This window comes from Rhea pennata, chromosome 1, assembly GCF_028389875.1.
Source record: "Rhea pennata isolate bPtePen1 chromosome 1, bPtePen1.pri, whole genome shotgun sequence".
Classification (NCBI taxonomy): Eukaryota; Metazoa; Chordata; class Aves; order Rheiformes; family Rheidae; genus Rhea; species Rhea pennata.
Genome location: NC_084663.1, coordinates 188645265 through 188660458, shown reverse-complemented (window position 1 = coordinate 188660458; position 15194 = coordinate 188645265). Strand labels below are relative to the sequence as shown.

The 15194-nt window shown below is 39.6% G+C and overlaps 1 protein-coding gene across 1 annotated transcript in view; it reads left to right on the top strand.

Annotated features, from left to right (window-relative positions):
- Nucleotides 1-14517, top strand: part of LOC134140963 (complement C4-like) — a 45002-nt gene extending 30485 nt beyond the window's left edge. Inside the window, exons 27-41 of the mRNA XM_062576747.1 lie at nucleotides 30-128; nucleotides 472-640; nucleotides 1686-1852; nucleotides 2263-2421; nucleotides 2994-3053; nucleotides 3528-3621; nucleotides 4374-4542; nucleotides 6191-6278; nucleotides 6772-6846; nucleotides 7763-7871; nucleotides 8831-8920; nucleotides 9293-9385; nucleotides 10179-10262; nucleotides 13341-13473; nucleotides 14379-14517. Of these exons, the coding sequence (XP_062432731.1) occupies nucleotides 30-128; nucleotides 472-640; nucleotides 1686-1852; nucleotides 2263-2421; nucleotides 2994-3053; nucleotides 3528-3621; nucleotides 4374-4542; nucleotides 6191-6278; nucleotides 6772-6846; nucleotides 7763-7871; nucleotides 8831-8920; nucleotides 9293-9385; nucleotides 10179-10262; nucleotides 13341-13473; nucleotides 14379-14517 (1728 nt within the window). The remainder of the gene's footprint in view (nucleotides 1-29; nucleotides 129-471; nucleotides 641-1685; nucleotides 1853-2262; nucleotides 2422-2993; nucleotides 3054-3527; nucleotides 3622-4373; nucleotides 4543-6190; nucleotides 6279-6771; nucleotides 6847-7762; nucleotides 7872-8830; nucleotides 8921-9292; nucleotides 9386-10178; nucleotides 10263-13340; nucleotides 13474-14378) is intronic.
- The last annotated feature ends 677 nt before the right edge of the window (nucleotides 14518-15194 follow it).

Genomic DNA, 15194 nt, shown 5'->3' with positions numbered 1-15194 from the left:
TTTTCTTTTTCATGTTTTTTTTCTTCCAGGGTGGCATTAAGTCAGCAGAAGAGGATTTGGCTTTGACAGCCTTTGTAATCATTGCACTGCAGCAGTCTCTACCAGTTTACAATGAGTCATCTGCTGCGGTAAGAAGGCTGACTTTCTATACTTAAGTCTGGAGGACTTTTTACGCTTAGGTCTGAAGGACTTTGAGGCATATCCACCCTCCCATCTTAAACTGCTGCAAGTGGGAATAGTCTGTTTACTACATCTGTGATGGGCAAGAAAAGACACAGTAGCCTAGTGCACAGCAAGCTGTTTTGAGTTAGACACTCTATTATTAATGGCTTTAATCACAAAGTAAAAATTATTAAAATTGTCTCAAAAATGGCTGCACTAGATTATTCTGATTTCTTAGTAATCACATCGGTACTAGCACTTACTAGCTTTTGAACCACTTTTTCAAATGGTTCCATTCTGTTTTCACAGATAGACGTGATTCAAAAAGCTGTGGCTTACATGAAAAACTATCTTTCAAGAAACCTGAATTTCTATTCTACAGCCATCACTGCTTATGCTCTGACACTTGTTCAGTCTGATAGTGAGGAAGCCCAATGGGCAACAGAAAAATTAAGAGGCTGTTCTTCTTTTGATGAAGGTACTAGTAACTTATCTTAAAAATTAAACTTGGAAAGCACTCTTCCTAAGTAAAACACTTTGAGCACTTTGCTACATGAATAAAGCAAATTCAAGTAAATGAAGGCTTTTTAACAGTATAAAAGTGTGTATGTATAGATGTGTTATACACTTAATTGTAGAAACCACATAATTACACATTTTTGTTGTTTAAATTACAATATGTAATGTATATACTTGACATCACTTTAAAGTAACAACTTAGAATCCTGAATTTTGTGTTGTGACCTCACCTGACACTGGAGCTGGAAGAAAACCATGGTAAATAATCAGTTACTTTTCCTGCTTCCTCCTCCCTTTCCTCACTGCCTATCACAGTTTCCTCTCCCTGAAAGAGCAGCAAAAAAAAAAAAAAAAAAAAAAAAAAAAAAAGCTCAAAACAGCTGAGAAAGAAGAAACCTCTGACGTGGAAGCGGTCTAAAACAGATTTACCAGCAAATATATCTCTTGATATATCTCTTGAATATATCTCTTCCCTTCCACCCACTTTCAAAGTCTCCCATTAGTCCTAAGTGCTTTGCTCCAGCTCCACACAGGTGTCATTTCTTCCCCTCCCATGTGCATCTGCAGTCAGTGCTGGGTCGCTTCATTGTGTGGCTGCATGGACAGCTATTCATTTCTCAAAATTACTTTGGTAAATCCACCATGGTTTGACAGCCATAGATTAAGCACAGAGAATATGCTTCTCTTAATCAAGCTGGGACATATGGCTTTAATTAATACTATTACCTTTTGGGTACCACCTGAAACAATGTGACCACTTCATAGGATGGGCATTGCTGTACGATGTGATCAACAGACTGTGGTCGTCAGATAAGACAGAACTGAAAACTTACTTTGTTTTTCCTTTTCCACTTCCTCTGCTTCCAACTGATTTGTTACTCTTATGATAGCATCTGTGATTTTTAGTTTGAGTGATATGACCTGAAATAGCTATTGTGCAGAATCACAATCATTTTTTGCAAATATCTTTACCAATTGTATTCAAGATTGAGTTGCTTTTACAGCAAAGCAGCATCGCTATTGGGGAAATGGCAGAGACGCAATCTCAGTGGAAGCCACTGCCTACGCACTGTTGCAAACATTGCTCCTGAGGGACATGGCGTATGCAAGGCCCATCGCTACATGGCTGACAGAAAGAAGGAACTACGGTGGAGGATACTGCTCTACACAGGTACCTGATCGTCAGTTCAGGTGGAGTTCGCAAGGCACAAGAAAAGGGACATCTCACAAATACTTTATTATTTCCATTTGAAAGCATCAAAAAAACCTAATTTTGAATTTCTTCGATGTGTGAAGATTTTTGACTTTTAATAAAAAATATTAGGAGCTAGTGAAGATTCCTTCTCTTTATGAGGACAAAATAGTTGAAGGTCAGGCCTGCAATGTTTTTAGGATTTTAATGATGAGAGAAGAATCTGGGAAATGAAATGAATAGTGTATGCAGGTAGGAACAGGCAGATACAAGAAAATTTTGAAGTAGCGAAAACTGGAAACTGAGGAATAGTCTCAGTTCATATCATCTTGTCTATTGTGGCAATAACTGGCATAACTGTTGTTTCTTTCCGTTCCTATCTCGTATAGGACACAGTAGTGGCCCTGGAAGCTCTGTCAGCATATAGCATACAAGCACTGGGAACTACTTCAACCAACCTGAGTGTAAGAGTAGAAACACCTGGAAAGCAAAACAGTTTTCTTTTAACTTTGACTGATAGTGAAGAAGAGATTCAGAAGAAGTTAGAGGTATATAACTATCCATTGCTCCAAGATTTTCTTTTGATGGGGTCATATTTTGCAAGAGTTTAGTCTGTGAACAACTAGAGAGTCTTTCTAAAGATTAAAAAAAAGAAAAAAAATCAACAACTGCTTAGCAGCAAACTCATTGCATTTATAGGACCTTTCCTGCCTCTTTGAGAACTTTAGTGTCCTGAATCTTCACTCTATAGGAGAAAAGCTAGCAGCCCATTCAAAGTCTTCCTAGAGAATGAGCGAAAAAGGGAGCAGGGGAATAGTCTAATATACAATGTGTTGGGACCTGTGAAAATATCAAGGCTTGGCTGCAAAGGAGACATTAAGGTTGGGGAAAACACATCTCATGGGCCCAAAACAACAAAGTAGAATGCTCCAGCCCTGCACATTAAAAATCCTATAACTGTGGAGTCTCCTAACTTCTATCATAGCTCCTAGTATAGTACAGATTTCCAATATCCCAATTCTGAGGGGCAAAGGCAAAAAAGACCATCAAGACCACAGGAAAAACAATGCTTATATTCTGAGTATACATTAAATGTCTGGTTTTTTACCTTGATTTGCAGTTTGATCTTGGGAGCAAACTTCAAGTGTCCATACAAGGCAGAGGAAACGGGACTATGAGTGTAAGTTGTAATTCAGAGATTCATAATCCACTTGGGCTTCTTCCACTGACTTTTTGAAAGCAGAGAGAAAGAGTCACTCCCACAGGCTCATCCTTTGTGTTCCCACCCCCAAATCTCTAAAATTTAGAAACTGACTTGATGGTCAATTTTACCTCTTTATGGCTTCAGAAAGTCCTCAGTGCAAATAAGCTGCTGGCAGAGGCGGCTGGAACTTGAAAGACCCCTTTGCGTTTGGAAGGGGAGAGTTATCTCGAAGGGCCTGGGATGTTTGGGACCATGGGATGTGCAATAAGGGCTCTCCTGCTTATATCGATGAAGTCCTCTGAGACTGGCTTGTACCTCCAGGAGACTTGTGCTCTTCTTCATACTCCCATGTCCCATCAGCAATTTACTGACTAAAAGTTCTGGCTGAGTAAAACCCTTGTCATTTAAATGGTATTTTTAGGGCTTTACTGTCTGTGGTTTTTTTGTTAGATATTAAAAGTGTACCAGTCTTCTGAGCTGAAGGAAAACACATGTAATGATCTGATTTTGACAGTGGAAATGGAAGGAAGCATTAAGTACACTGGTGAGTGAAAAGGCCAACTGGTCTCAAAGGTGCAGGTTCAGCCAGCTGCTAATAATATTTGATGGCTTTCTGGCCTTGTGGAGTGAGAAAAAAAAATGAATGCAATAAGGAAAGTCTCTGGAACCTGCAGAGATACTGATATTTTTGTTACGTTCAGCTTATCGATATTTTTGAATGGTTTAACAGCTGTCAGGGCAACTGTAGATGCAGAGATTAGCTAATAGATTTACCAATTATGTTAGTAACTCTTTGTTTCTGGGAGGAGAGCTGAATAATCTCTCTTGATGGAGATCCTGGCTGCCACAGAGGGGAAGCTCAGTTTGGTTCCTAGATTGATAAGGAACTTGCTGTGTGTCCTTAAACATTCCTTTGACAGATCTGTTATCAGTGTTTTTCATATTGGCAAGACTGTCTTTCCCCTCTTTTTAAATGTGGCATCATCCCCTCTGCCTGTATCTGCATTTCCTTCTCTGCTTGAATCATTAACTTTTGAGAAAGAGATTGTCTTTTATATGTTTGTGAATTGCCCAAACACCATTCTTGGCTAGATCTGTTGGTTAATATTGCTATGAGTATCTCTAAAGTTTTAACTTCGAATAGATTAGAAATAATGGAATGGAGAAAGATTTACAGGTTCATGGAGATGGCATGATTCTCCCCAGCTCTTTTACCATTATACAAAAAAAAAGGAAACAAATTAGCAGGTCCTTCAGTCAGATTTGTGCAAGGCTGATTGTGTCTATCACTTCCAGATGCTGCATACTCTGAGGATTACTATGATTATGAGGAGTCCTTTGCTATAGAAGCCAGCCTGCACGAGCCACTGTCTGAAATAGAGTGGTTTGATATCCACAGCAGAAGGAAAAGAGATGTAATCTCTCCCAGTAAAGCAGAATCACTACGCTACAAAGTCTGTGTTCGGTAGGTCTGCAGATTGGAAGATTTTGTTAGAAAAAGCATTCAATTTTGTTAGGAATTCTTGGTCACATCCTTCAAATCGGTAGGCTGGGCATCCAACCTGCAAGTACATGCCCATGGGCAGTTATCGTTTTCTCTTCCACAGCAAAAGAGACAGTTTCCACACGGAGTACGAGGTTTAGGTTGTTTTCACAAACCCTGAACACTCAATTCCAGATTCTACCCCATCTGTCTCAACTGGTGACGTCTGGCACTCTGACCTGGCTAGCTAATCATTTGAAAGAAGTCCTCTGTTAAATAAAGTAGACACAATAGGGACAGGCTAATGACACATTTACAGAGTTTCACTGCTTTGGGGGGAAATGCTGCCACTTGGAGGTGGCAACTTGCCTCCTTCCTAGTCCCACTTTGCCCTTATGAAAGAGAAAAGATGTCTATTACTACTTGGAGGAAGGAGAGGCTAGAGGAAGGCAGATATGATGTCCTTTTATCGTGATAATCAATAAATTGACAGAGGCAGAGCTGGTAAGAAGGAAATCCTCCTTTGCAGAGCAGTACTGGCATATCTGCTTTTGCTCCCTTCCACAGCAGTAAGGCTTAGAGAAATATGAAATGATGGCTTTTGCTCAGTGCAAAATACCTTTCCGTTGGCTTTTGACAGAGCCCCAGGAGCAGTGTTTTTTATTCACCTTCAGGAACGATAGCAGCTGGAGGATGAGAATTACCATTATTCCATGGCTTTGCCCTCCCTAATAACCTTGGATTCAGTGAATTCTGCCTTCTAGCTGAGGCATATTTTTCCTCATTTATTTTTCTCATAAATGAGAAGCTTATCAGCAGTCAGACCCACTGTCCTACAGGACATTGCTGAGTGTTAGGGTGAGACTTAAAAGAGAAAGTCCCCATTGCTGTGGTTAAGACATAGGAGACAGCCTTAAGACACTGACTACATCACCATAGCTATAGAGCTTCCCTACGTTATGCTATATCCCTTACGGGGAATAGAGGGTGCCAAAGTAAAATTTTCTGAAATACCACAAGGTGTATGCTGGTGGTGTATTCAAGATACCCCAAGTGAGTGCATAATGCCCTCATTATCCAGCAGCAATATGATAATCTGATTTTTGAGAAAGTGGAAATAGAAAAGATTGGGAGTCCAATATAAAAACATAAGCGGTCATTAGGGAATGAGGATTTGGGCCTAGGACAGCAAAGGTAGAGTTGATCTATCTAACTTTGTCCATTAAGAATTTGGACAAGCTATTGCTTAGCCTCCCCCTCCAGGTAATAATTAAGGACAGACATCTTGCAAGTGCTGCTTATCCTCCGTATCTTCAACAGTGCTTTTAGGGTGGGATGAGCTGTCCTTTGAGGGTGACTGTTTTTGCCTATCATCAGCTATATAGAAAGGCTATTTAACGAGGCAAGACACCTTGGTTTTAGATGACTAGCTGACTAGTTTAGATGACTAATTTTGCCTTATAACTCTTTGTTAGTCAAGTAGCTAAGTTTCAAATTAAGATCCACTGAGGGAAGTTAAATTGTACATAATCTTTTGGTTCATCACGAGCATGGCTGAAGAGCTAAACTCTTCAGACCAAAGCTAGCTGTTAAGTGTAAGTGTTCACTGACGACAGTCTCCTTTATAAAGGTCTACAGGTGCCAATGTGCCAAAGATGTCTCTCGTTGATCTCTCTCTATTAAGTGGCTTGGAGCCTGACACAAAGGAACTTGAACAGGTGAGAAGCACGCTTTTCTGTGCAATCTGTTATACCCTTTTCTACATAAATTTCCTCTGGAAAACTTCCCAAAGTCCACAGAATAATGATGGGAAAACTGTTTTCTTTACTCCTCCTTGCCTATTTTTCCCTGCATTCCCTAAGAATCTTATTCAGGTACAGAACCTAAGTATGTATAGTGATGAAATGTTTTAAGTCAGTGAAGACAGCAATATATGTGAATGTAGGAAAGTATTTAAGTGCTCTCCTGAGCCTTGTCTTGGTTTCTGTTACAAGGAACTCACTAAGAAGGCTGGACTCTACCAAAATTACATAATTAATTTGTCATTTCTTGCCTATATTCAGCATTTTTTTTCAGAACAAGAATAACAAAAATATGTCTATCCAAAACCTCAAACAGTTAGAACAAAGCAGATCAGAATATGAAGCATGATAGCAATAGTATTTCTGTTCTCATAAGGTTTTGTTTGTTTTTTTGTTTACTTTACTGTAGTTGGTAATGTCTTCAGACAAATACATTCAGCACTTTGAGTACAAGGAAGGAAAGGTTTTGCTTTACTTTGGTGAGGTAAGCAAACTCAATTTCTCTTTTTTATTTCAACCTCTGCCAGTTCAGATAGTGTTTATATGCAGAATATAAATGAAGTCCACATTTGAGATTTGGTCTTTGGACAAAAAAATAAAGGAATCCTTTCTAGCTAGAACAGTTGCTAAAAAAATAGGAGGTCTTTATGTCCGAGATTATGAAAGTATTAACTGATGGTCCTGTAAATTCCATGTGGATACCTTACATGCAAAGTTCAACATTTCTGGATCAACATCCATACACTAACAAACAAGTGGAGTCATCAAGCTCCCTAGTTTCCATGTATATTTCTCCATATTTTGCATTATGACTCCACCCTATACCCACTTGAGATAGTCCACCTGTGTAGCCTATAGCAGGTAATCCCTGTAGAAGACTTACACAGAGCAATGCTTTTCTAAAGGCAAGACAACAGCCAAAGGAATAATTTTAAATGTTATGGCTGTTATGACTGTCCTAGAGAAGCTGTATATTTGACATAGATCAAAACCTATGTTAAATAGGTCATGTCAGGTCACCCTGACCTTAGCATTTTGGTGTAGAAAGGGCACATACAAGGCACAGCAGCCCCCAGTACAGGGTAGGCTCTGATCATGTATTAAGCTTGTGCCTGTTCAAGTAAACTTCAAAGTAGTGATGATCTGAGTCAGGATCAGTCAGTTTACTGCATGTATCTCACAAAATTGCCTTTAGCGATTCCTAGCTCATCCACAAAATCTCCCAATAAATTAATAGGAAAAAATTGCTTGTAACGGTGAGGCTACAGCTGTTAGAGTTGACATACCTCCACCATCGGAAACAAGCATTTGGCAGCTAACACAGGCACAAATGAATATGGAACTAACCGGGGAGAATGAGCTTGTTTACTCATCGCAGCTGTTGTTCCTTTTCCCTCCAGCTCACAAGCGGACCAGAACCAGACTGTATATCATTTGGGGCAAAGCAAATCAATCCCATGGGCCTTGTTCAGCCAGCAAATGCCATCCTATATGATTTTTACAATCCTGGTATGCTAACTTAAGGGAATAGAAAAAAGAATATGTAACTATATAGAAAGTGAGAGCTTTAGGAATGAGATCTAGTGCTTTTAATATAAAAGTGAAAGATAGTTGTAATGCAGTGTGCAAAATCATGTGATTTTTTTTTCCAGTGTTAAAGAACCTACCCTGAGTATTTTCTAGAGCAATCGCCCAAAAGCACCTACACTGACACTTTTTCAGGAAAGGTCCATCATTGCAAATATACTGAACATATATACTTTTACACTCATGGTTTTTTAAATAAGATTTCTTGACTTCCTGCTTCTCACGGTATTTTTAGGGATATTCCATTCATATTATCTTTGTTCAGTCTGTCTCTCTATGCATCTAAGAGGCAACCTCAGAGATTTGGCTTAAGTACAGTGTTTCTGGGAGAATAAATCTCATCCACCATTCAAGGAAGATTAGGTGCAAACTTTCCCCATTTTCCACAATCATGAAAACAATAGGATGAAACCTTTACTTTGCTGAAGCTGAGGGATCCCTGACAGTGTATGTCACCCAAAGCTTGGCCTGTGTCGGCTTTTCTGTCTGATGGCTAAGAGTACCAGGTACAAACCATTAACTGATGGTGAGCCTATCTCCTCCCTCTAAAGTGGTGCAGTGGTCACTGTAACCATATGGTCAACAGATGCTTTTAAGATGGGTGCTTATGGGAAGTAACAAACAAAAAAACAAAAAGGAAGACTAAAACTTAAACAAACAAAACAGAAGCAAGAATTCCAGTGCCCAGTTGAAAGACAAGGCACTGTCTGAATTCAAGGTGCCTAGACCGCAGGTCTTTGTAGACTGTTGATGTGTATCTAACTCCTTAGTGCTCTGACTTCTCTGGACCAGGAGTAAGTTGGGCTACAGAGGTAGTTTCAGTTGCTTAAGCTCTCCCACTGGAACCTTCTGAAACAAGTTATCCTGTTTCTTTTCTACAGAAATAAAGTGCAGTGTATTCTATAGTGCACCCCAGCACAGTGCAATGCTTTCAAAGGTGTGCCATGCAGATGTTTGCCAGTGCGCAGAAGGTAATGAATTGCCAAATAAGTCAGTCTAAAAGAAGATAGTTACTTCTGAAAACCGTTAACGTGAGAATTTTTAAGTCTAAAATGGACCATTGTGATCCTTACATTTAATTCAATGTATAACATATGACACAGAGCATCCACTAGTATGCTTGGTACCACATTCATAACTGTTGTTTAAAAGGTAGTCAGATTACATGTGATGTATATGTACGTATATATGTAAATACTCTCCATTACACTCCTAAGGAAATTGTTCTCCTGTTTTATTGTACTCTCTGCTAAAACGTTGAGTGGATGAGTATGTGTGCGCTATGTCTATCAAAATATCCATATCTACAGAGATAGAGACATAACTTTTATTGTTCACTCCAGGGCCCTGCCCAAAACAAAAATCAACTTTCAGTAGAGCTGTAACAGAAAACACACGCTTCAATTTTGTGTGCTACAACCCAATCGCAGATTATGGTAAGGCATGAAGATAATTTTCAATATATTTTAAACAGTGCTTTTTAAGGATAAGTTTGGAGTCTTATATATAGAGACCTATCTGGAAATAAACAGCTTCTCTATCTGGCCTGGAGGCTGAAGAGGTGAAATGAGGCCATGTGCTACAGTAGTCCTTTGGGGAGGGAAAGGGTAAAGGAATGCTCTCTGAAGGATGTGGTGGGATGCTGGAGGAAGGAAGAGTGGGTACCATTACATTACAGAGGTGAGAAAAGACCAGTGAGTACCACCATCCTCATGATCTGTATTGTTGCATGAGAGGGGTAAGCAGTAGGTAGTAATGTACCTAGTACATGGCATCCCATAGCCAGCAGCTCCTTCTGCTGAGCTGAGCCAGGTGAATATTTCCTCCTTTGTTAATTTGCCTTTTTGGCTTCTTCCTTGGATTAAAAAATTGGAAGAGCTACCCACAGAAGACTGATTCATCAGTTTTGGTGAGTTAGACACTAACAGAAGGACAGGAAAAAAAAAAAAAAAAAAAAAAAAAAAAGCTTTCTCTATATGGGTGGAAACCTACTCATAGAGTAGCTGCTCCTAAAACAAAATGACAAATCTAGAGGATGTTGATCAGTATCTAAATTTCTGAAAGCATAGTAGGTACACAGAATTTCTGTCCTATTGTCTTTTATATTCCTAGGACTGATGAATAGGTAATATATGGGCCTCTGTACTGACATGTGGCAAAAGTGTACTTTCAGTTTTGGACATAATTTTGTGTTTTCATCTGGCCTCATACAATTGTTGTCTGTTGCAGTGTATGAAGTCGAGCTCCTCAATAGCACACAGAAGAATGTGTTTGATTACTATGAGGCCAAAATCCAGAGAATTCTTAAAGCCAGTAAGTATCAAAATGCTTGAGCACTTGTATTAACCCGTAGCAAAACTAGATTAATTAAATGACAACGACCATGGGCCAAGAAGATTAGTAGAAAGTAGGGTCAGATTCTTTTACTTATTAGACTTCCAAGAAGGCTGGTTTATTGAAAGACTTGTTTGGAGTGTCTAGCTGGGTTTAGCTCAGCTCAGGCGCAGGTTGCTGAAATGAATCATCTCCGCATACCATGCTTTGGTTCACATTGTGCTGCAATCTTGGAGCATCTTTTCAGATGAAACTAAACTAGAAGGTACTTTCTGACTGTTAATGGGGCATTCGTAACAGGATGGGGGACCCACCTGGAGCTAGTCTAAAATAACCTCCCTGAAAGCACACATAGTGTGGATATTAGGTCCTCAGCACCAAGTATTTCACTCTGTACACTGGTCTAACTGATCCACTCTTTCCTGCTGTAGACATACCCACTGACCTCTGTTTTGATCCTGAGTGAAGAGAGAGTTTGTCACTCAAATATTTGTTAATGATTCAGTGTGTGCCTTGTGGAAAAGGCTGAGAGTTCTCACATTGAACTTGCTTGAATTCAATGAACAAAGGAAAACTTATGAAACTTTGATTTAATAATAGTGATGGGAAAAAAAGAAACCTTTCTTTTTTTTCTATTTATTTGATTACCTTGTGAAAATCTATGTTGTTCTCAGGCAGTATCCTCTTGCAAGCCCACCATCCCAGCTGTCCCGATACAAACTTTATTTTACAGGCAGCATCAGTGAACACAGACATTCTTCCAAGTAATTTCTGGAGAAGCCATCAGATGACATCTCAGACTTTAACCACCATGGTATCATGTGGCTGTCTCTCATGTCTTTTAGCCTGAAGACTGCCTTTAAAGAAAGACTTTAAAGGTTCCAAAATCTTCCATGCCTTGACCAGAATAATTAGCTTATTCCCTTGATCTCTACCCAGAGGACTGGTGGTGTCACCAAGTACTTTATGGCACAGAACTCGTGATTCATACCCAAAGTCCAGTTACCATGGGAAGATCAAATCCACACTTTTTTTAGCCTCATTACTAACAGCCAGCACTTTCTGTGTGCGGGGGAAAAGATACTGTACCAAGTGACTGACTCTGGGAGGTTACAGTACCTGGATGGAAAGATTTGTTAATCCCTCCAGAAAATCTACAGGAACTAGAGAAGTTAGAGCTCTGGATATCATTGTTTTTATTCCTACAATTCACAGGCAAGCATTGGAAAGATTTTTTGGGGGTGAGATTGGTCACTATTGTACCTAAACTTTGACTGAGGAATGACACTGAATGACATATTTCCCCCTGTTCTAGCCCATACCTATACTAGAAAAAAAGGTATGCTGTTCAGTTAGCTAGCTAGAGTCAAGTCCCACTACTATCCAGGTTGTAGTTTCTCTAGGAGTTAGTGGAACAAATTAAAAGGTATTAGCTGGGAGCAGAGTAAGGTGTTTTGCTGGCACCAAAAGTAGATGAGAATTGGTTGGGTGACAGCTCATTCTGTGGACTCCCAGCATTATTTCAGTATCAGTCATTGAAAAGACAGCACTGGTTCAGAAGAGATATGGAAAAACTTATTTGTGTTTAAGAGTCAGCAAAAATCTTACGCGTGTACATTCCTCAGATTATTCTGATTATTATAAGAATTGGTGCCTGTGTTTTGGATTAATGTGTATGCTGCCCTATGAGGCTGTTAGAAGAGCAGTATAGCCCTTGTAACATAGCACAGATTCAGTCTTATATTTCTTATTGTGGATTCCAGAACTTGAAGGAACCATTCCAATTTAATTCTGCTTGTATAGTTTGGACTATTATGGTAATTTAAATTTATCTTTGTTTTAAATCGGAGATTTAAAATTGCAAGTTACATAATTACTTGTTAAGTAAGAGCTCAAATGTTTATGGTCCTCAGAGTCTGAACTCTGTCAGGTCATTTGTGAAGCAAAGGAAGTGAAAATGCCATGGTAATTCAAACATGATGAACTTGAGACAAAACTTCATAATTTTTGCAAGTAATTCTGATCCATCATTACATTCCTTTGCCTTCTTTGAACAAAATGAAAAATCAGTGTAATCTACTATGTAGAGTAGAAATAATAGAAAAGTCTTGCATAAAACCTTTGCTGCTATATTATTCTTTGGAAAAAAAATGCTCATGTAAAGCAGCATATTTTACTGAGCACTGACTCTTCTTTTCTCTGGGCTTTAAGTATTAGATATAAAAATTAATGCAAGTTACCAGAATTAGATTCTTAGATTTTAGGAATTTTTAGTACTAGATTTCACAGATTTGCACTCTACCTCAAATTCTCTAAAGTCTTATTAGCATTAAAATATTCAACCTTTCTGATTCTATTTTACTCCTAGGATGTTATTTTGAATACTAAACTTCTAACACTTTAAAGAGCAGAGGCTGCACAAGCCTGTGTTAGCGGATAGAAGACTGTAGTCTTACCTGCAATTTGAGCTAGTTTAATGTTGAATTTGGCACCATAGTTATATGTGCCGCATTTTGCACTATATTTCAAAAAAGTGTAAGAAAGAAGTTAGCATACTGATGTTGTCTGCATTTTAGTTATATTGATGTTGTCTGCACTACTGTATCAAAGCCGTGTAGCTGCTTGTCTCAGATAGCAAATCATATGTTAGGGAATGGAGCACTGTCAGTTCTTCAGTAGCAGTCAGTAGCTGGGAAACCAGTTAGCAGGATGGCAGGGACAAGAAAATCTCTTTTCTATTCGAAGAATGTGTTGTATTGCTGTTTTTCCAGTGCCTTGTGCTTCAGGTGGGAATCTTTCTCCAGTGACTGTTGAGGAGGCCAAGACAACCAGCTAAGATAAAAATGACTTTTTTTTTTCTTTTTTTTTTAATGTTAAGGGCATAATATCCTGCCACAGGATGGCCATTTACTGCCTTGTCAAGTAGCAGCTCTTGAGCGAAATGTTACCTTGCGTTAGCAGTATTGTACAGGATTGCACGGGGTTGTGTTCCTTTGGCTGTGGTCCTACTCTTTATTAGAAATGGTGTTTATGGAGCTTTCGCTTTTCATGCCGCAGCTGCTGATGAGAGCGTCTCCGTGGGTGCCCACCGACAGTTCATAAAGCGCTCCAGTTGCAACTTAAACATGGAAACTGGCAAACGATACCTCCTCATGGGAAAGGACGGACAAACAGTTGACTACAACAACAGGTAAATGCAACATTTTCTGAGCTGTGGCTGTTGTCATGGCTAACGTATTCAAAGGGTACCCAAAGTAGTGCAATGCCTCCAGAAAGTGAAGAGAGGGCCAAATTTCCTAGGGATCGATTCTGCGGGCTTTACTAAAAATGCACAGAGTGCCACTTACATAGGCACACCATTGGCAAAAGGGCAGCTGCCCTTCCTCTGTGGGGAACAGCATGGCCAGCCAAGCTACTGGCACATCTGTGTGTGCCCAGCTTGGTTTCCACACTTCTCAGCATCAAAATCTGCCCCTTGTTTTACTGGATCCAAAAAAAAAAAAAAAAAAAAAAAAAAAAAAATCACAACCAGAAAAGGAGAATGGGGAATTTGTGCACTGTTCCAGCTACTCTGAATGCCTTGTACAGCTTGTGAATTTGCAAAAGAAATGCATGGGACTGTGTCTAAGAACAGCTCTCAAAGTTTCTATCATCTCTATGTGTGGCCCATTCTTCTAATTTCTCATTGCTGTTCTAATGAAAAAAATAAAAAAGAATTTACCTGAGCAGAAAATTCAGTATGTCTGTATTAAATATCAGTAAGGAATGTATCTATCTCCCATGTTTAATTTCCCTATACCAAAGTGGAGAATAGTAGTGCCTTTGAAAGCTTATCAGAGGGAGACCATCTCTATAGAAGTATGAGCACTGCTTTCTGGAACTGCTTGTCCCAACTTGGCACCAACCCTTCCTAAACTTAATTCAGAGTGCAGTTAACGTGTTGATGAAACTAGAGCCAGGTTTCAGGCAGGTTTCTTGGCTAATGAACTACCCGACCTCAGCGATGGTGCAATGGAAGGATACAGCCTTGTGGGGCTCATGGTCTCCAGCTGCTCAGTAATGAATTACCTCCTTTACTTTCCCTATTTTACTTAGGTTGCAGTACTTCCTTGATTCACAAGCCTGGGTGGAGAAAATTCCAGACGACAAAATGTGCCAAGCCACCCTTCAGCGGCAAGCCTGTGCCCAGCTGCAGGACTTCATGAACACGCATGACTCCCTGTGCCACTTTTGAAAGATTGTGCTGCTTCCCAGCTCCATCTGCTTTTCTTGCAAAGCCTGTAGTTGTCAGAGGCAGCTGAAACGTGGCAGAGATGCTTTTGTTACTATCTGTCTTTCTCATAGACAAATGGAATGGTTGAGTGAAATATCTTCCTGCAGAGGTATATGTAGGTGGATAATACATCAAAAATTGCAGTTTTCTACTAATTACTGTGTTTAGTGTCCCTGCTACTGACAGAGAGCATGAATTTCTGTTTCCCTGGCCATTACTCAACAACGCAATTATGCTGTGAGGGATCAAGTGAAAAAAAGTGTTTTTAATCAGTTTTGGTAACTGCCCCAGCCATTGTCACATTAGAGGCCAAGAAATTTGCATGGGTCCAAAAGAATACTGGTCATTTGTGGGCTTATCACATTCACCTTCTTCCTGAAAGAAAAGGGATTTGGACACTCGCACTTCAGCACGACTTCATTTCTAACTTTCACCATTAAAGTTGTACCTGCAGCAGGATTCCCACGTGCACTTCTGAAGCAGCTGAAACTAGAACTGGCTCAACATGATGGACCAGAAACTGGGCAAGATGTTTCTGACCCAGGAGTCCTGCACAGGCTAGTTAGTGCTAGTAGCTCATTGTAATTAAAAAGTATTCTGTGCCCTCAATCTGTTTTCTTTTCTTTTTCTTCTCTTTA